Source organism: Trachypithecus francoisi, unplaced genomic scaffold (assembly GCF_009764315.1).
Source record: "Trachypithecus francoisi isolate TF-2019V2 unplaced genomic scaffold, Tfra_2.0 Lachesis_group4, whole genome shotgun sequence".
NCBI lineage: Eukaryota > Metazoa > Chordata > Mammalia > Primates > Cercopithecidae > Trachypithecus > Trachypithecus francoisi.
In genome coordinates this window covers 16258405-16280828 of record NW_022681469.1, presented here as the reverse complement: position 1 = coordinate 16280828, position 22424 = coordinate 16258405, and the positions used below count along the sequence as shown (strand labels likewise).

Below are 22424 nucleotides of genomic sequence, written 5' to 3'. Positions count from 1 at the left end.
TGCTGGCGCCAAGGGTGGAACAGCACAAGATGACATCAACAAACCCTGGTGCAACTAACTGTGGGCTGCCATGGAGGCTGGAATGGACTGGAGCTCCTCCTGTTCCAGGCCTCAGGAGACCAAGTCCATAAAGAGAGACCCAGCGGCCCAGCAGCAGCCCCCTGAGAGCCCACAACTTTTAAACTCTTATGCTTTAATTCTTACATTCTTTTAATTATGTTTTGAGATTTAAGACTGTAATATCAACCCCAATTAGATCCAACTCCCTGTAGGTTCCCATGAATGGCAGAGTTGGGAGGGGCACTAAAAATCCCTGTGGGGACTCATTCGATTTATCTTCTATAGTTGTCATAATCTCCTCTTAGGTTCCTCTACTTCTAACCTTGGCCTCCCTCATTCTAGCCACCAACCCAGGGTCTACTCTCAACACAGAAGTCAGAGTGATCCTTTAGGTTAGATGCTGTCACTCTTCCACTAAACCATACAGTAGCTTCCTATTTCACTCAGAGAAAAGCCTACAGCCTATATAGGCCTACAAGGTCCTAGGTGATTCCCCTCCCTGTTAAATTTCTTGCCTCCTCTCTGTTCCTCTTTCCCTTGCTTATTTTTTCACAACACATTGGCCTTCTGGCCATACCTCAAATACACAAGGCACACTTCTGCCTTAGAATCTTTGCTCAAGCTCTTCCCTTTGCTTGGAACATTCTTCTCCCAAGTATCCCAGTTAGGCCTGCAAGAAGCCTGAGTCATTCTACCAGTGATGCAATCATTTTCCTAAAACCACTTTTCAATTTTTATACATTCAACGAGTCTCCATTGTTCACTAGATAAAAATTTCACTTCGGGAAGGCATTTGAATTTTTAAACATTTTGACCATATCTTATCTTATTTTTGACTACTGAGTAAGATAAATGTTACTTTATCAAGTGTACTTCACACCCTTACAAAACAGTCTTACACAATTTAATGCCTGTTCATACATTTGCTCTTGTAATTTCTGCTACCTTCTTCATACTGTTCAATACTTCTAATCACTCAAGACACAATTGAATGCTTTCTTTCTCTATGAAGCAGGAAATGGTTCCATTTACTCTATTTTCACAGTGGGGTAAAATAGATACACATTTTAGGAACAAAACAACCATGCAGATTATAGAAATTAAATTATTTTTTACATACTTTTGAAGGTGAGGAGGTTCAGAAGCTCAAATATGGTTAAGCTATGTTTTGCTTCTATTTAAGTCCATATTCCCCACCACTTGAAATCGTCCAAGAGAGATTTCCCTCATTCAAATTAAAAGCATTTTGATACAAGAGTGGGGTATGGAAGTGCTCAAGAGAGAAGGGCGCAGTCCCTGGTGAGGGCTCCATCCTAGGGCCTGTGCCCACCGACCTAAACGAGGACAGGGGTTTCTGTTTTTGCACTCAAAAAGTTACCTTTTGGCCCGCCATGTCCCCCATCCTGTGCCCATATAAACCTGAGACCTTCAGGGGACACAGACACAAGAGGCTGGACGTCGAGAGGAGCAGAAGAATACACCAGCAGACACTGGCAGATCAGCGATGGTGGAAAGACACGAATGCCAAAGGGGAGTTTAGCCAGGGGTAGTCGGAGAAGAGTCCTGCCACTGGGCAGCCAACTGCAGGGGAAAACCACCTTTCCACTTCATACCCCAACTTCCGGCTCCCCATCTATCTCACTGAGAGCCACTTCCACCACTCAATAAAACCTTGCACTCAAACTTTCAACCCACATATGATCTGACCCTTCCAATACACTGGGCAAGAGCTCAGGCTGTCACATTGGCCCCCTGTCCTTGCAATAAGCAGAGGGTCTATTGAGTTGACTAACACAAGCTGACTGCAGACGGCATAGCTGAAAGAGTGCACTGTAAGTCCTAGACGGTGCCATGGGGTGGGAGCCCAAAAGCACTCCCCACGGCCTCTGCACCTGCCCATCTGCATGCTCCCTCTAACGATTTGAGCACCTTGGCACCAGTGAAGTGAGCCATACCCCTGTCACATGCCCTGCCAGTAGGATAAGGGAACACTCGGGTTTTAACTTAATGTGTAAAAGACCTTGTTAAGAAGATGAAAATGAAGCCACAGCAATGGATAAAACATTTGTAAACTACATATCCAACAAAGGAATACTATGACTATTTCAAGATTTGCAGAACTGTCTATTTAATACATGTACTCATGAGCAATAATAAATGATTATTACTTTAACCAGTGAGATTTGAATGAGGCTTGTTATACAGCATTGCTGTGCAGGTGTCAACTGATATACTCTATATTGCAATATGTATTTCTTAAAATTGTTCTAGCCATAATCCCATAGACCATTACTAATTCCAAGCTTGTTCTTTTTAGGAAGAGTGTTGCTCAACTCTGATGCCTTTCTTCTGTTTTCTATTTTGATTTACACATGAACATAGTTCCCAGCAGCTTTTAAACCTCCAGAAGCCCTTAACATTTCTGTTTTTGAAAAATATCTTTTCTTGTTTTCAGCATTTTTTACTGTTATTTTTTATTGTTTTGTATGGGAAGGTACTCAGTTTACCATGTTGAATTAGTAATTCTTTAAACATTTTTGCTATTCCAGTAATTAGAGATATTATTGCATTAGCCATTGAAGATACTATGGTCTTTGCAGTTCCTGCTTGTGTATCAAGTCCTGTGAACTATTTCTGGTGTCTCTGAGTCACTTCCCAGTATGGTCATTGGCTGTTACTGAGTCTGATTCACCACCGACCTTTACTGAGGCTGATCCACCAACCCCTTGGTCATTCTTGGACACATAAGCACAAATACAACAGTGTCCTTTCCCAAAATATGTAATACGCAGGGAAAATTACTTTCATGTAAAATAGACATGTCTTTTTAATATTACCAGTAGATCATTCTAATTATGGACTAGTAACATCCAACAGACTTATTTGGGTTTAGTGACAGACCTATTACTGTGTTCGCTCCTCAATTCAAACACAGAATGTGTATTTTCCATATTGTGTAGCTTCAAGTTTTGGGGTTCTCCATCAAATACTTAGCTATACAATGGCAGCTACTTTTGTCTGGATATTTTCTCAAATCCTGGATGATTACAAACTTCTCCTTCACTGGTGAAATTTTTTTTTTTTTTAATGCAGGGTCAAACCTGATATTAAGTCTCCCAGAGAGTAAGAAGACAACTATTCAGGGTCTACAAGATGACCAGTTAGAAGTGGTGGTGGTCCGTGGCGCTCATGGAGAGGAATGAAATGAGGTGAGTGAATTTAGCACTGTCAATTGAAATATTCAGGTTCTCACATTGGGATTGACTAGGCAAACAACTTGAGCCACAGAGAACAAAGAAAAGCAGAATGTTGGGGGCACAACAGCCCACTGGGAGCAGCACACAGCCAAAGGAACCCCTACCCCAGCCAAGGCAAGCAGTGAGTGATTGTGTGACCCTGCCCAAGAAACCACGCTTCTTCCACAGATCTTTGCAACCCATGGATCAGGAGATCCCCTCACAAGCCCAGAAAAACAGCCTTGGATCCAGTACACAGAGCTGTGTAGAGTTTTAGCAGAGCAGCTGCTCCGGCACACACAGAGACCCAGGAGTTTTACACATTTCAGCCCCAGGATCCCAGGCAAGGCGGGAAATGTGTCTACATATAACCCTAGGAAGGGGGTTGACTCCAGGGAGCCAAGGAGCATCATCCTGCAGGCCCCACTTCCACAGCACCTCACAAGTTAAGACCCACTGGCTTGGAATTCCAGACAGCCAATGGCAACAGGCTAGAATCTGCCTGAGATAAGTCTGAATTCCCGGGGAAAGGGGGTGGCCACCAACTCTGCAGTCCAGTAGACTTAGCTGTTTGAGCCTGCCAGCTTTGGCGAATACAAATGGTCTGGATGAGGAAAGGTCCCCCATAATGCAGCACAGCTGCCTTGCCAGAAGATCATGGCCAGACTGCTTCTTTAAGCAGAACCTTGATCCATTCCTTCTCAGTGGGCAGGACCTCCATGTGTAGGCTTTAGCCATTCTACCCAGGGTTCTACACTGAGAGCTCTGATCTCCTCCTGGGATGGAGCTCCTGGTGGGGAGGGGCAGCTTCCATCTCCACAGTTCAGTCAACTCAGTCCTTCTAGCCTGTTGGCTTTGTAGAATCCAAATGGTCTGGATGAGAAAGACTCCCCATAATGCAGCACATCTGCTCTACCAAAAAGCAGACAGACTGCTTCTTTAATCAGGTCCCTGATCCTGTTCATCCCAACTGGGTGAGACCTCCCAACAGGGTCTCCAGCCATCTCCTACAGGTGTGCTCTGGCCAGCAACAGGTCAGTACTCCCCTGGGATGGAGCTTCCAGAGGAAGAAGCTGGCTGCCATCTTTGCTGTTTCACAGCCTTCACTGATGATACCTCCAGTACGGGAAAAACCAAGGCAGCTAAGGTCTGAAGTGGACTTCCAGCAAACCACAGCAGCCCTACAATAAAGTGGCCTGACTATTAAAAGAAAAACAAACAAACAGAAAACAACAAGTACAGTATCAATGAAGAGGACCCTGCAAAATCCAAGGTCAAAGGTTAGCAACCTCAAATATTGAAGGTAGATAAGCCCACAAAAATGAGAAAGAATCAACACAAAAATGTTGAAAACTTAAAAAGCAGGATGCCTCTTCTCCTCCAAATGACTATAACACCTCTCCAGCAAAGGCACAGAATTGGGCTGAGGCTGAAATGGCTGGATTGACAGAAGTAGGGTTCAGAAGGTGGTAATAATGAACTTTGCTGAGATAAAGAAGCATGTTGCAATCCAATGCAAAGAAGCTAAGAATCATGATAAAAAAAATACAGGAGCTGACAGCCAGAATAACCAGTTTACAGAAGAACATAATCCACCTGATGAAGCTGAAAAATACAACACAAGAACTTCACAATGCAATTACAAGTATCAGAGGGAGAACAGACCAAGTGGAAGAAGGAATCTCAGAGTTTGAACACTATCTTTCTTAAGTAAGAGGGGCAGACAAGAATAGAGGGAAAAGAATGAACAACACCCCCAAGAAATATGGGATTATATAAAGAGACTGAACCCATGACTGATTGGGGTACCTAAAAGAGATAAGGATAATGGAGCCAAATTGGAAAACATACTTCAGGATATGATCCGGAAGATTTTTCCCAGCCTAGCAAGACACACTAACATTCAAATTCAGGAAATGCAGAGAACCCCCGTAAGATACTCCATGAGAAGATAAACCCCAAGACGCATAATCATTGGATTCTCCAAGGTTGAAATAAAAAAAAAATGTTAAGGGCAGCCAGAGAGAATGACCAGGCCACCTACAAAGGGAAGCCTATCAGACTAACAGCAGACCTGTCTGTGGAAACCTTATAAAGTAGAGTGGTTGGAAGCTATTCTTTAACATTCTTAAATAAAAGAATCTCCAACCTAGAATTTCATATCTGACCAAACTAAGCTTCACAAGTGAAGAAGAACTACAATCCTTTTCAAACAAGCAAACACTTAGGAAATTTGTCCACACCAGGACTGCCTTGCAAAAGCTCCTCTAGGAAGCACTAAATATGAAAAGATTAAAACCATTACCAGCCACTACAAAACACACTGAAGTACACAGACCAGTGATACTATGAAGCAACCACATAAACAAGTCTGTGAAATAACCAGCTAGCATAGTAATGACAGGATCCAACTTACATATAACAATACTAACTTTTAAGTGTAAATGGGTTAAATGTCCAATTAAAAGACATAGAATGGCAAGCTGAATAAAGAACCAAGACTCACTGATATGCTGTCTTCAGGAGACACATCTCACATGCAAAGACAAACATAGGCTCAAAATAAAGGGATGGAGGACATTTTACCAACCAAATGGAAAACAGAAAAAAGCAGGGGTTGCAATCTTAGTTTCTGACAAAACAAACTTTAAACTAACAAAGAATAAAAAAGACAAAGAAGGGCATTACGTAATGGTAAAGGGTTCAATTCAACAGGAAGAGCTAACTATCCTAAATATATATACACCCAATACAGGAGCACCCAGATTCATAAAGCAAGTTCTTAGAGACCTACAAAGAGAGACTGGACTCCCACACAATAATAGTGGGAGACTTTAACACCCCACTGACAGTATTAGAAACATCATTGAGACCAAAAAGTAACAAATATATTCAGGACCCAAATTTAGCTCTGGATTAAGTGGAACTGATAGATATCCATAGAACTCTTCACCTGAAAACATCAGAATATACACTCTTCTCATCATCATACGGCTCTTACTCAAATTGATCACATATTTGGAAGTAAAACAGTCCTCAGCAAATGCAAAAAAAAAAAAACTGAAATCATGACAGTCTCTCAGATCACAGTTCAATCAAATTAGAACTCAAGATCAAGAAATTCACTTAAACCACACAACTACATGGAAATTGAACAACCTGCTCCCAAATGACTATTGGGTTAATAACAAAATTAAGGCAGAAATCAAGAAGTTCTTTGAAACTAATGAGAAAAAAGAGACAATGTACCAGAATCTCTGGGACAGATAAATCAGTTTTAAGAGGGAAATGTATTGCACTAAAGGCCCACTACAAACCTCTGCTCAAAGAAATGAGAGAAGACACAAACAAATGAAGAAACATTCCATGCTCATGGGTAGGAAGAATCAACATTGTGAAAATGGCCATACTGTACAAAGTAACTTATAGATTCAATGCTATTCCCATTAAACTACCATTGACATTCTTCACAGAATTAGGAAAAAAAACTATTTTAAAATTCATATGGAGCCAAAAAAGAGCCTGAATAGACAAGATGATCATAAGTAAAAAGAACAAAGCTGGAGGAATCATGCTACCAGACTTCAAACTATATTTTAAGGCTACAATAACCAAAACAGAATGGTGGTGGTACAAGAGCAGACACATAGACCAGTGGAACAGAATAGAGAACTCAGAAATAATATTACATACTACAACCATCTGATCTTCAACAAACCTGGCAAAACAAGAAATGGGGAAAAGACTTCCTATTTACTAAATGGTGCTGGGAGAGCTGGCTAGCCAAATGCAGAAAATTGAAAATGGACTCCTTCCTTACACCATACACAAAAATCAACTCAAGATGGATTAAAGACTTACATGTAAAACCCAAAACTATGAACACCCTAGAAGAAAATGTAGGCAATCCCATTTAGGACATAGGCACAGGCAAAGATTTCATGACAAACATGCCAAAAGCAATTGCAACAAAAGCAAAAATTGACAAATGAGATTAATTAAACTAAAGAGATTCTGCACAGCAAAATAAACTATGATCAGAGTAAACAGACACCCTGTAGAATGGGAGAAACTTTTTTTGCAATCTATCTATCTGACAAAGGTCTAATATCCAGAGTCTGCAAGGAACTTAAACAAATTTACAACAACAAAAAAAAACCAGACAACCCCATTAAAAAGTGGGCAAAGGATGTGAACAGCACTTCTCAAAAGAAGACATACATGTGACCAACAAATATTTAAAAAATAGCTCAGCATCACTGATCATTAGAGAAATGCAAATCAAACCACAATGAGATTCCATTTCATGCTAGCCAGAATGGCTATTATTAAAAAGTCAAAAAAGAACAGATACTGGCAAGGTTGCAGAGAAAAAAGAATACTTTTACACTGTTGTGGGAGTGTAAATGACTTAAACCATCATAGAAGACAGTGTGGCGACTCCTTAAAGACCTAGAGGCAGAAATACCATTTGACCCAGCAATTCTATTATGGGGTATATACCCAAAGGAATATAAATCATTCCATTATAAAGATATATGCATGTGTATGGTCATTGCAGCACTAGTCACTATAGCAAAGACATGGAATCAACCTAAATGCCCATCAGTGATAGACTGGATAAAGAAAGTGTGGTGCATACAACATGGAATTATATGTTGGCATAAAAAGAAATGAGATCATGTCCTTTGCAGGGACATGGATAGAGTTGGAAGCCATTATCCTCAGCAAACTGATGGGAACAGAAACCCAAACACTGCATGTTCTCACTTACAAGAGGGAGCTAAATGGTAAGAATACATGGACAGATCCCAGGGGACAAGATACACTAGGGCCTGTCAGAAGGGGGTTAGTGGGAGGGAGAGCATGAGCAAGAAAAGCTAATGAATGCTGGGTTAGTACCTGGGTGATGGGATGATCCGTGCAGCAAACCACTATAGCACATGTTTACCTATGTAACAAACCTGCACTTCCTGCACAGGTACCCCAGAACTTAAAATAAATTCGAAGAAAAAAAAAAAAGAAGATAACCATTCAAATTGCCTCATCAGGTGGATTGTTATGGGAGAATGTATATTTCCAAGACTCTTGAAATTAAAGAGAGTGAGCTATCAGAAACAGTGAACTCCTAGACAGAAATAATTTAGAGTATGTGATAGTAAGCACACTTGTCAAAGCTCTCTCCGTTGAAGAAAATGTAATGAGGAAGACTCTCTGAAAGAAATTAGAGCACATACATACAACGATTCAAAATCTATCAACATTATTATTACAAAACCTGAGAGTATAATTAAAAGAACGCCTGTGCTTGGAACACTTGTCACAGAGAATTTTAACTTGCTAAGAAAATGGATGAGACACTACAGTGTTTTGAAGTGATACTTCCTTCTGATCATCGAACAGGCACGAAGGAAGAATATTTAAAATCGAAAGCTCTTATATAATTCTTACTGTGTTTTGGGCATTTCAAGTGGATTCATTTTCCAAGTAGAAAATATTCAGCATCTACTTAAAATGCCTTATTTTATAGAAGAATAAACTGAAACAGAGAGAAGATACATATTTTTCTTCATGTCACATGGCTAGTAAATGGAGGAAAGGGGGATTCAAACACAAGAATTTGGGGACGGAATTCCTTTTAGCCATTTATAAACTATTATAACTAAAATTTAAAATATAAGTTCATTAAAATGGAAGAGGAAAAAGACTTCCTCAGGAATAGTTCTAACTTCTTAGAAGACTTACACTTCTCACATGAAAGAAAGAGGAGGTTCTTGGCCAGGTGTGGTGGCTCACACCTGTAATCTCAGCACTATGGGAATCTGAGGCAGGCGGATCACTTGAGCTCAGGAGTTTGAGACCAGCCTGGGCAACATGGTGAAACCCCATTGCTACTAAAAATTCAAAAAATTAGCTGGGGATTGGTGGTGCATGCCTGTGGTCCCAGCTACTTGGGAGGCTGAGGTGGGAAAATCACTTGAGCCTGGGAGGCAGAGGTTACAGTGAGTGAAGATCATGCTACTACACTCCAGCCTAGGTGACAGACTGAGACCTCACCCCCAATTTTAAAAAGAAAGGAAGGAAGGGAGGGAGGGAGGGAGGGAGGGAGGGAGAAAGGAAGGAAGAAAGGAAGGAAGGAAGGAAGGAAGGAAGGAAGGAAGGAAGGAAGGAAGGAAGGAGAGGTTCTCATATCTGGGAAAGATAAATTTTAGAGGGAAGAGGAAATGCACTCAGAGTCAACTGCTCTCAAAGGTTTATTAGAAGAGATTTGTTCTGGTTGTTACTAAGGCAGGCAAGATAACTGGATGTAAAGAAGTCTCATGGAGGAAAGAAAAGATGCAGGATCTCAAAGAGGAGACTAGATAAACTTTTCACAGGAAGACAAGATTTGGGGATTTGTTAAGGAATGATTCAAAATCAATACTATGTAAAGGGTTACATGCAATTTGGACATTTTTGAGAAGAGATGCCCTGAGACACCAATTGAAGACTCTCAAATTATGTGATTTTCAGCTCTAGCCTGTGCTTGAAAGGAACTTGCGTAATTATTTTTAAAATTATGATGCTTAGGAAAGTGTAAGAAAGGTGGAACATATTAAAGGAAAAGTAGGCAAACAAAATATGAGAATACCTTTTAGATACAATTGCTCGACCAAGGAAATTAAAGATATTCAATATTTCTCTTAATAGTCCTTGCTTTAGAGGACCCAGACATTGTTAATTGCACATCTCTCAATAGAGAAGATCACAGAGATCAAATCTGGAATATTTTGAAAAGACTAGGGACAAGTGCAAATATAAAATTTAAGAAGGAATTTAATTATAGTGAATATTGCTAATACTACATGTGCTTGAGAAAGAACAGGACAAATTTACAAAGCATTTCAAACTTCTAGAAATTCAGCTTAAGCTAGACCAGGCCCAATAGCTCACGCTTGTAATCCCAGCACTTTGGCAGGCCGAGGCAAGTGGGTCACCTGAGGTCAGGAGTTAGAGACCAGCCTGGCTAACATAGTGAAACTTTGCCTCTACTAAAAATACAAAAATTAGCTGGGCGTGATGGCATGAGCCTGTAATCCCAGCTACTCTGGAGGCTGAGACAGGAGAATCACTTGAACCTGGGAGGTGGAAGCTGCACTGAGCTGAGATCACGCCACTGCACTCCAGCCTGGGCAACAAGAGCAAAATTCTATCTCGAAAAGAAAAGAAAAAATTAGCGAGCCAACTCTTTATTCAGTAGGGGATCCTGTCTGCTAAGGAAAAGGTAATGGAAGAGCATATTCGATTCAGCAGAATGCTAGCTAGCCCAACAAGCTGCACAGCTCAACCCCTTCTTGACCAGAATCAAACTTCACATTTCTACTTCAGTTGATCTGACATGAGTATTTTTCTCTCAGGTGTTTTGAGTCTTAGGTCAGAAAGAGTGGTTACCCTGTGCGTGACCACTGTGCCAATGTAACACAGCATATATTACTTCGGGTCTTGACAAAGGGCTCATTTCTAGTGACTGTGTCCTTCTGGCTACCAGGAGACACTTCAGTGCCACAGCCACTCGCTGACACTTTAGAGTTGCTGAGAGAATTGTCTGATTGTGGGAAACTAAGAAGCTCACGTTTGGTCCCTGGATCATGAGCCCTACCTGTTGAGCACTGAGAAAGCACTGGAAAGAGAAGGGAAGACCCAAAGATTTCTAAACTTGTGCAAATGGGCTAAGACCAATAGTGAGGTTGGGATTTTACACACGTTCAGGATGGTTGTCAGACAAAGAAGCCACTGATATACCACTAGTACAATGCAGTTCAGATTACAATAAAAAGTTATGGGTTTTTTTTGGGTCAGAAAAGCATATAAGAGAAGTAAAACAGTACACATGATTCCTATCTCCTTTTATCCTCCAAACTAACTCTCATTAACACACAGAAATGTTTTTGTAGGGGGCACAAAGATAGACTGCAACAATCGTGGCCAATATTATGGTAGAGAAGGACCCTGCCCTGTAATGCTCCACATGTTAATGTTATGTGAAAGGGGACAGGGTCATCTCTGTGACAGTGTAGTCATGGAAGCCTCTTCCTGCTCAAATAAGTGGCCTTCATTAAAAGAAGCATAGAAGAATCTTGTTTCATAAGCTAATGCCGATAATTGAGACAGCAACTGTTTCAGGAACATGGGGGAAGCTGTTGGAATGGGCTTTCCTTTAAACCTAGCCTGATTCCATCCTGCTGATGTGGTGTGGGCTTTAAGTCAGGGCCTGAGAAGGACAGTATAACTGTGGTCTACGTCAGAGGGCTCCTCATTCCTCATAAACCGACAAATACGTTAATATCATCAGAAAAATTACCGGGGCCTATGGTGTCCCAAATTCTGATTTCTTTTTCCATTGAAGATCAGAGCATAGAGGAAGGAGATACCTCACTCATGTGCTCTTCTTGTTATATGCTCACAGTTTCTTTGTTTCATGATTCTGTACCCTGAAAGAGGTTAGTCCTGGATATGCTAACAGTTTTTTTAAAAAATTCCCTGTCCTAGAATATTGTGGCCTTGAATGGAAGTGTTTTCTATATGTTTGTGTTTTCATCTTCCTTCCTAAGCCCTATATCTAGGGTCTGCCTTCTCCATCCACAAATCTCAGGATGCTATGGAGTCTGAAGACACTTGATTGCAGAGATAGCATAAGACCCCTACCCCCACCATCACCACACACACATACACAAATAAACACAGGACCAGAAAGGAGTGGTTACTGCTGATTCTCTAGCATTACAAAAATATCACTGTTGTAACTTCTTACCCTTACAGTCATATGTTTCTCTGTCACTTGACATACTCCCCTGTTTGGGGTGTCGGAGGAGAAATCTCTGTGCCAACAGCAGAGACATGGAGCTAGTGTGTCACATCCACTCTATGAACAGAAATCTTACTACTATCTATACTCTAAAAAGCAGACCATTTTCTAGAGTTTCACCCCCTCACCAGAAAGGATTTATTTGTGGATATTGGTTGACTTACTATACCAAGAGACTCAAGTGTTAATCATTAAAGGAACGTGTTTGTGCTTTTTTAGAAGTAAGAGGAAGATCACATTTAACTGGAGAGTGCCTATTGTCATTTTCAAGGAAGGTCAAAGCTCTCACTTACCCCTGCTCAATCTTCACCTGTGCCCAAATAATTAACATAATTTTGAACCTTACCCTGGAGAAGTGAAATGGCACCTTGTCCTCCAGAAATGCAGAAGACACTGTGCTGTGGCTGGGGGAGTCACAGAGCACAAGAGTATCCATCTCCAACCCTCACTGGGAATAAAATTAGGCAGTTCTGTCTCTTTCCAGGGCAGCCACCTTGTTCTCTGCATGAGGAGCATGGCAGTCCAGATGCTTCCAGGAGGGATCTGGGACAAATCTCTAACTAAGCAACACATTATTTTGATTTTGCATGTCTGGCATATAGGGATGGCCGGTGAGGGGAACAACAAAATTCTTGATATTTCACAAGTAATTTATTGATGTCCAGAATTTGAGGTGCTGATGGCACACCTAAGTGGCAATATGCACCAGGCAGATTAATATGTGATGCATCAGAGAAAGCAGAATGGGTGATGTGATGTGCAATGCCACGGAAGCACTGCAGCTAGGAGGGGTGACAGCTAATGGGGGTGTTTAGAGTCTTTGAGTGAACCAACCACATCAAAGAGTAATTGTAATTTATTTCACTCAATCTTCTGTAGCATTCACCTTTGGAGGAAAGTCCTTTGAGCACGGACAGAGATGGTGATGTCACTGACAGTCCCCCTTTTACTCTGGGTGAAAGGTCTAGAATCCTCAGCTCCAGTATTCATGCCCACGAGGGTCTCATCTAGGTGAAGGCTCCACCTGCCCTGCCCTGCCATGGCCACCAGGCTCCTCTGCTGTCTGGTCCTTTGTCTCCTGGGAGAAGGTGAGTCCCCACAAATAAAGCACCTGCATTTTTGGATATTGCCAGTTATTATTCCAATTATGTTTCTTATTCTGTCCCCAAATTCTATGTCTTTTCACAGAGCTCATAGATGCTGGAGTCACCCAGACCCCAAGGCACAAGGTGACAGAGATGGGACAAGAAGTAACTATGAGATGTCAGCCAATTTTAGGCCACAATACTGTTTTCTGGTACAGACAGACCGTGATGCAAGGACTGGAGTTGCTGGTTTACTTACGCAACAAGGCTTCCCTAGATGATTCAGGAATGCCCAAGGATCGATTCTCAGCAGAGATGCCTGACGCATCTTTAGCCACTCTGAAGATCCAGCCCTCAGAACCCAGGGACTCGGCTGTGTATCTTTGTGCCAGTGGTTTGGTCACAGTGCTGCAGAATCGCCTGCTCCCTGTGCAGAAACCCTGGTGCTTTCTCTTCTCCTCCAGTACCCAGCAGCTCTCAGCAGCCTTTCTTGCTCCTCCCCCAGCACAGGAAGTACGTAGGTTTGGTGTTCCACATGTCCCTAGGCAAGGCAAGAACAGGTCACAAGGATGCATCACATTAGGAAACTTTTGGCAGGAAGTCAGTGGGTGTGATGGTTCCTGGGATTCCTCACATACTTCTCACAAGGGTGCCTGAGACCAGGTTTGAGGGTGAGTGTCACAGACTGGAGCTTTCAAGTGATCGAGTGAGCTTAACACTGTGCAGCCATTGCACGTGAATGCTTCTCTCCTTTGCTGCTTTCGTTATGACTTTTCTGCCATTTCTTTTCTCTTCTTCCTTAAAACTTTCAACATCTTTGATGACTTCCAACATCAATCTTGGCTTCTCAGTTGTTTCAGTTGCTCACTTCAAATGATCATTTCCTTCACCTTCTTCCCCACTTTCTTTTTCTAGACTTCCAATGACAAATTATTTGAATTGCCCCCAAATAGCTTCCTCAAGCCTCCTATTGTCTCATGCAGGCTTCTCTTTTCATGTCTGGTACTACTTCTGCAGCAATTCTTCAACCCCATCAGGACCACTAATTGACTTTTCCTGCAAACATTGCACCATATATATTCTCATGTACTATATTCATTATCCGACTTAGACTATGTGTTCTAAGATGATTGTGAAATTCTTGCATATGTCTTCAACTCTCATCTTTTCTTTTTCTGTTTCTTACCTGGAAAGAGACCTTTCTTACCCGAAAGGGCCACTGAGTAGGCCCTTTCAATGACACAGAGGACATAGAATGTCCTTTACCCTTGTCAAACGGTATTATAACTATAGAGTGTGTCTTGAGATCTGTAAATCCCTCTATGCATATAAAATTATATACTTTTCTTCTATTAAAAGAACATGTTACTTTTTAATGAGTTCATCAGTTTCATCTTTCAATTATAGTTATACTTTTGACAATTATAGAAGCACTAAAAAAAGTTAGGCACTCAGGATGTATGATCCTATCACTTTTACGCGTGTGTGTACTTCACTTCATATGTACAAAAATGTTAAAAGAATGCCGAATAGGCATATTTATCCATTCTCTTGTAGGAATGATGAAGACAAACTTCCAAGGGGAAAATATTTGCAAAATAATCCATGGCACATAAAATTATTTAAGAAAAAATAAATCAATAAATATCTCTGTTAAGTTTACATATAGTTTTATATGCTTGGGTAAGGAAGAAAAAAAGTTGTGATACATTTTGCTGGTTATTTGGAGAGAGAAAATATAGAAAGAGCAGAAAGAACATGATTAGCCTTGTCTTTGTTTAAAATTTTTCCTTTTTAAATTTGATACACTATTTACCATCAAAATTTAAAACAACACCACTGCTATAAAACAATATACAGACAAGCTAAAAAGAAAAAGAAATTTACTATGTAAAAAAAAAAAAAAGCAGGAACCTGTAGGCAGAGTATTAAGGGGAAGTTAAAATTATAAAGACCTATAAGGTTTCAGAGCAGTACAGACCTCAGAGCTGGAGCTGGGATTTTAATGTCCTTCTGAAAGAGATGACAAAAAAGAGCCAAAATTACATTGTTTGCCTTAATCCTGGAGCTTCAAAATACTCCCAGGCTTTATAAACTAAAAGTATTATATCCCAAAGATCCAGAAATTGGAAACTGGATGTTTGGTCAGGTCTTTGGGTGACAGATAAAAAGGAAAAGTTAGGAGAGAAAAACTGAATCTTCAGGCTGTGTCTCACATGTGTTTGGAATGAAATATACTCTGCATGGAATGTACATCATACACCCAAAAACTGACAAAAAGGTCCATAACCATTAAAACCCTTGGGGACCCTGGCATTAAGAAATTCAATACGGTTCTGGAGTCAACTTCTGCTTCCAACCAAGATGGATTAACAGGAATTAGATTTAACTTCTTGCTTGAAACAGCTAACACCCCACCCCCAACCCTGCCCCTCTCCGCACACACATACACACAACATGTGAAACAACGGTTGTCAAGACATTGGAAGTCAGGCAACAGAAGACAATGATCTCTGAGAGATGGAAACAACCAAGCTGAGAACTATGACTGTCTTAATACCTGGAGGGAGTCTCCAGGCCGTGGGCCAGAAAGCAGAATCCAGGCAGAGCTGGGTGATCTCACTGAGCTCAGAGTCAGAGTTGGAAATACAAGATCAAAGCAGCTAGATTTCACATGACAGGGCATGGAAAAGGCGATTGCTGCACAGAGAGAATCCTGGAGACCTTCCTAGGGTCTCTCTTTACCTTTCAGCTGTGCTGTAAGCAGTACATGTGTGACGAAATTCCCTAAGGTTGGAGAAAGAGCCACTCAACAAGATTAGGGGAAACAATGCCTGGAGCTCACAAACGACTGAAAGATATATATATATAGTGATATATATATATATATAGTGATATATATATAGTGATATATATATATATATAGAGAGAGAGAGAGAGAGAGAGAGAGCAGTGAGAATGAGAAACTGAATAATTCATGGGTCAATCAGCAGAGGTTTCAGATGACTTTTGCCTCAGTATTAAAGCAAAACAAGCCCTTCACTAAATTTGGCTCCTGGTCTATGTGGGCGAGACTTCAAAATATCAAACTGTTTACAAGTAACTCAAGTCTCAGAGCAAAACTGAAGAACATTTCTAACATACAAGAATATCTGTTTGGAGATATCATTATGAATTTATTGTTTTTAAACATATAGGTAAAATGGTAAAGAAATGAATACATACCTGTGTGAATAATGGGTTGGTGTATATATATATATTTCATAGTTCTGTCCACTTAGAAGACCACTAGTGCCCAGATGTTTGTTGCCAAATATTGTTCTCCAATTAAAAGAATGAAAGATGGTTCTAGGACCCTGAGGTAAAAAATGCAAGAATGTTGTAACAAGGTGTGTTCAAAAAAAAAAAAAAAGAAAGAAAAGAAAAGAAAAAGGATGGGACACATCTGAAAAGGAGAGAGGAATCCATTTGAAAGAGCTTCCCCAATGACTAAGGCTGGAACAATTTGTAAAAGAAAATCCGTAAGTTCACACTGAAAATGAAATGATTAAATAAATAAATAATAAAAAATGTGAGACAGGGCAATCTCTTACTGAAGAATTCCAAATTGCATATGTAGAAGAAACAGAGGAAATAGAAAAGTCACTGTGACAACACCACTGTGAGTAGTTGCCACACATAAGACCCAATGACGAGTGCTAAAATTAGTGGGTGTAACTTTAAGAAGAAATGGATCATTTGTACAGTTGCAAAGTATCGTCCCCAAAATATTAATTAAGACAGTGGTTTTAACATATGCCCATACATTCTTTTATACTCATCCCCCTAGATTCCGCTCTCCTGGATTCAGTGGCCTGCCTCTAATGAATAGACAAGGGAAATAGAAAAATGGTAACCAAGTGACCAAAGTTAATAAACATGACCCGTAATAAGTCTTGTGAACCTCATGTGCATTCTCTTATGATGCAATGTTGTGATATTATCATGTGACTACATATCTGTAATATTCCTCTCCCAAATCTATACTTCCTGTCTAATAATGAGAAAGCATCAGACAAATCCAAGTTTAATGACATTCTACAAAACACCTGACCAGTAATCTTCAAATGTCAATATCATTAAAAACAAGGAAAGAGGCTGTCACAAATTGAAGAACACTAAGAAGAGATGACACCTAAATGTAATATGGGATCCTGGATTAGGTACTAGGGCAGGAAAAGGTCATTATTAGAAAAACTGGGGAAATCTGATTACAGTTTTTAGTTTAGTAAAACTGAACTGTCTTTAGTTTAGTAAAACTGAATTTGACAACTGTGCCAGTGTCAAATTCGCAGTCTGTGTGATGTTAGCACCAGCGGGTGTTGGATGAAGGATGTAAAGTCACAGTAGTATTGTTATAGCTACAGGACATCAGTTCTCCAGCTTTGGGTCACCTGAGTCCCTACCAAGCCAATTTGTGAGGCTGCTGTTAGTTGTCCTTACTCCCCAGACTCGAAGCTCTCAGACAGACCTAGAATTCAACCTCTTCTTCTTCTTGACCTCTGCTTCACTGCATCCTAAACATGGCGGAGTGGAAGGGTAGTGAGGGAGGCTGAGCAGAAGCCCATTATTAAGAAGCCCATCACTAGAGCTTCTCTGATGGTTCTCTGAGACAGGGGCTCCCTCTGTAGTCTCCTTTGTGCACAATCCCAAGCATGCTGAGCCACACAGACTCCACCAAAGCTAGTTTTTATGAGGAGGCAAATATTGAGGCTCCACTCTGAAGAAAATGTCCATGTCAGATTTATGTACAAAAGATTAAAGTTGATGCACTACTATTGCAGGAAAATGATACCTGTGAGAATTTCCAAAAGTCAGATTTTGTATTGTGTGGCTGGCTGAATAATACCCTTCCTCACAAAGACATCCACATCCTAATCCCTGGGATCTGCCTCTGTTACCTTAGATGGCGAGAGCGGACTTTACAGATGTGATGAAGTTAAGGATCTGGAGATAAGGAGATTATTTTGGATGAGCCTGGTGGCCCTTAATGCAATTACATGTATCCTTATAAGAGATAGCCAGCGGGAGATCAGACACAGATGGAGAAGAGAAGGCAATGTGACCATAGGGGAAGAGATTAGAGTGATGTGACCACAAGCCGAGGAGTGAGGCAGCCACTAGAAACAGAGGCAAGGAATGAATCTTCTCCTATATCCTCTAGAGGGAATGTGGTCCTGATGACACCTGGATTTTGGTCCAGTGACATTGATTTTGGACTTTTCCAGAACTGTGAGAATATATCTCTGCCATTATAAGCCAGCAATTTTGTGGTAGTTTTTATAGCAGCCACTCAAAATTAATATACTCCAATATGTCCAGTTAACGTGAGACTAGGCCAAAAAACTCATGTCCTCATAATATTTTCTGCAAAACTTGCTCTCATGTTTTTATCTGACACCCATCTCAAACTACAAAGAAAGAAAATAATTTTGAGACTTTAATGTCCCCCTGTCTGGGGTATGCCTTCCATAAGTTATTGGAAAAGTCTAGTCTCCTTTCAAGATTTTATTCCAACAGTATCTCCTCTTCAGAGTTTTAGGCATTGTATGATGTTCTCAGTGCACATATTAAAAAGAAAAAAGACAAAGACTCATGCCTACTTGATGTTTACATTTTTGCAGGGAGGGAGAGACAGAGATAAACAAATAAATAAAGCATTTAGTGTATTAGCAGGTGATACCTGCAATGTAGACAAGAAAAGGCAGACTAAGATGAGGGAGATCAGGACTGTCAGAGTAAGAAGCGTTGAAATGACAATATATTGTTCAGAGTAGGGCCCAATGAGGTAGTGACCTTTGAGCAATGATTTCAAGATGAAAGAAAGAGACATGTAGGTATCTGGGGGAAAAGCATTCCAGGCAGAGGAAGGAGCCAGTGCAAAGGCCCTAAAAAATATTTTAGGATCAATGAGGAGGCCCATATTACTGAAAATTTAAGGAAGGGAGTGGTAGAGTTTACGTCAGAGAGTTAACGGGGCAGGATGGATCATACAAGACCTTGATGGCCTTAAGTGCTTTGTTGCTTTGTTTTCTTATTCCAAATAAAACTAGGAGCTGGTAGATGATTCGGAGATGAGTGACATGATCTAGCATGTTCTAGAGGGCTGAGTTTGAGAGCTAATTCAGAAGTAGAGTAGATGAAAGCAGGGAGATCAGTTAGGAATCTATCGCAGTAATCCAGGAAAAAGATGATGATGGCTTTGTCCCAAGGGTTAGCAATGAAGGTGATGAAAAAAATGGATGGATTCTGAGTGTATTTTGGTGGTAGAGCCAGCTGAATTTCCTAATGGATTGGCTATAGGGTGGGATAGAAAAAGAATATTCGAGGACCACTCTAAGGTTTTCAGCTGGAAGGCTGTTGGTGAAGCAAAGTTGAGGATAATCTTTCATGTTTTGAGCATGCTATTTGAGAATGGTGGGGGTGGGTGGGAAACTTGATTGGAGTGCATTAGAGAGATAATGGGAAAAGAGAATTTGAAGGTAAGTATTGATCATTAGCAATAGCAACAATAACTACCATAAGTTGAAATGCCCCATAGTCTTTGAGGATGTGATACATGAGGGTAGACAGGGCTAGATGGGATGAGGTAGGATCTAGACATCAGACTCAGGAGCTATGAGTGGTATATAAGGTTAACATCTAGTCAAATGCATAAACAGGTTGATTTTAATTGACGTCGGTTTTTCTCCATTCCCCCTCTAGAGGCAATCTTCAGAGATTCCTGGCTAGGTCTTCTATGTTTCCTGTCCCTAGAGGGAGCTCCTAAGGCTGTGGACATTGGCTAACATGCTGTCACTGGAGGCCACATCTTACAGGGCCAAGAGACAGATTTGCTTTCCTTTTTCTCATGCTTGCAAGCTCCTTCATCTGGAAACGTGATTTACCTGGGTCCTGCCATGGTTTCTAGGCTTCTCAGTTTAGTGTCCCTTTGTCTCCTGGGAGCAAGTGAGTCTTCAGGTACTTAAATATCTGTGCTCTACCCTATCCCAGTCTATTCATGCCATGTGTTGTCATGTATTCTGTTTTTGTCTCTTCCCACAGAGCATATAGAAGCTGGAGTTACTCAGTTCCCCAGCCACAGGGTAATAGAGAAGGGCCAGACTGTGACTCTGAGATGTGACCCAATTTCTGGACATGATTATCTTTATTGGTATCAACGTGTTATAGGAAAAGAAATAAAATTTCTGATATACTTTATGAGAGCGTCTAAGCAGGATGAGTCCGGTATGCTCAACAAGCGATTCTCAGCTGAAAGGACGGGAGGGACATATTCTACTCTGAAGGTACAGCCTGCAGAACTGGAGGATTCTGGAGTTTATTTCTGTGCCAGCAGCCAAGACACAGTGCTTCATAGTCATGTCCTTGCTGTACAAAACCATAGCCTTCTCTCAACTCACAGCCACCCAAAAGGAAGGCTTTCCCTGTGCCTCCTCCCCCAAGGGAGGGGAGATAAAGAACCAGAATTAACTCACGAAATACAAGAGTATTCCAAGAAGATTTGGATGGAAATACTTGTAGTTTGGGGGATCTCTGAAGTTCTTTAAACAGAACTCAATCTATGTGTTTCTGGTTTTATTTTTTAAAGTGTATGTTGCCCAGGTTATAAAGTACAGCAGCCTTCTTGTTTATCCTGTTGCTCTGAAAGGTTTGTGACTCTGACTGTGGGGCCTTCTTTATATCCCTTCTTATAGTAAGATAAACAAGTCTTTCTGATGAAAATAAAAATAGTGAATAAAAATGCATTTACTACAGGCTTTTAGGTTGCTCAATGATGATCCTGGTGAGGGTGATAGTGGTGACGTTGGTAATGGTGGTGATGAGTTTAGGTTGCTTTTGTCTAGCATTTATAAATTTCCAAACACTTTAAAACAATGTTATTCTAGAGTGGAACAGTCAAGTCCATTATCAGAGGTTAATGCTAATTTTCTGGCCACATAGGGTCTGGGTTTGTAATGTTAAAAAATACAGTTAGCACTATAAATAGATACACGTCAGTCGATACAGAACATTTTTAGAGATCACTTCCAGTTGCTACAATAGGAATATATATTCCTATTTTTTTTTTTTTCTTTTTTTGAGACAGAGTCTTGCTCTGTCGCCCAGGCTGGAGTGCAATGGCACAATCTCAGCTCACTGCAACTTCTGCCTCCTTGGTTTAAGCGATTCTCCTGCATCAGCCTCCCGAGTAGCTTGGATTACCAGCACCTGCCACCACACCTGGCTAATTGTTATATTATTAACAGAGACCATGTTTCACCATGTTGGCCAGGCTGGTCTTGAACTCCTGACCTCAAGTGATCCACCCGCCTCAGCCTCCCAAAGTGCTAGGATTACAGGTGTGAGCTACCGTGCCCAGCCTTTTGTTCTTTTTGAGACAGGGTTTCATTCTGTCACCCCAGCTGGAGTGCCATGGCAGTGTGATCATGGCTCACCACAGCCGCGACTTCCTGGGCTCAAGCGGTCCTCCTGCCTCAGCCTCCCTAGTAGATGGGACTATAGGTGTACATGACCACACCCAGCTAATTTTTGCATTTTTTGTAGGGACAGGTCTCACTGTGTTGCCCAGGCTGGTCCCAAACTTCTTGGCTCAAGTGATCCTCCTGCCTTGGCCTCCCGAAGTGCTGGGATTATAGGTATGAGACACCATGCCTGGCCTGGAATATGTAATTCCTAGTGAGACCTAATGGTATAACACATTCTACTTGGTTCAACTGCCTTCTTTTAACATCTGGATTCCAATATTCTGCTCGTGTTTCAGCCACATTTTTGCAAACAATCCTGAAATTCACTATAATAATAAGTTTCATTTTCCCAGTCTGATTGTTATTTAGAACCTCAAATTATTATTGAACTCATATCCTAATACTGATTATGCAAATGAATACTGAGAAAATATTACAAGTGGGCTTGGATTTTTATTTTTTCAAGCGATTTAAAACCTATTTTCCTTTTCTAAAAATCAAGACCCAATTTTTAGACAATCAGTACTCTCTCTTCCTATGTGGACATGTAATATGAATAGGTATATTGTTTCTGTCACAGGCATCACAAACACATATCTTGCTTGAAACTTGTCCATCAACTCCTTTAGTATGACAAGAACAAAGATAAATGGATTTCTAAAGCATAGTCACATATTGGACATGAGTTTTTGTT

General features: G+C 40.8%; 1 protein-coding gene, 1 pseudogene and 3 gene segments (V, D, J or C); 4 read left to right on the top strand and 1 right to left on the bottom strand.

Moving 5' to 3' along the window:
- Positions 1–16506, bottom strand: part of LOC117072434 — a 55544-nt pseudogene extending 39038 nt beyond the window's left edge. The window contains exons 1-2 of the transcript XR_004432793.1: positions 16452–16506; positions 13486–13767 (exon numbers count right to left, since the gene is read on the bottom strand). The product of XR_004432793.1 is annotated as a ferritin heavy chain-like (transcript). The remainder of the gene's footprint in view (positions 1–13485; positions 13768–16451) is intronic.
- The window catches only part of LOC117072417, a 293342-nt gene that overhangs the window by 111309 nt on the left and 159609 nt on the right, over positions 1–22424 (top strand). The window contains 1 exon segment of the C gene segment in view: positions 12928–12932. Within this exon segment, the coding sequence occupies positions 12928–12932 (5 nt within the window).
- LOC117072418 overlaps positions 1–22424 on the top strand; it is a 372247-nt gene that overhangs the window by 199697 nt on the left and 150126 nt on the right.
- LOC117072419 (M1-specific T cell receptor beta chain-like) overlaps positions 1–22424 on the top strand; it is a 339687-nt gene that overhangs the window by 172864 nt on the left and 144399 nt on the right. The window lies entirely within an intron of this gene.
- LOC117072422 lies at positions 20031–21103 on the top strand. The segment is given in 2 exon segments: positions 20031–20213; positions 20310–21103. Coding segments are annotated over 2 exon segments (552 nt in total).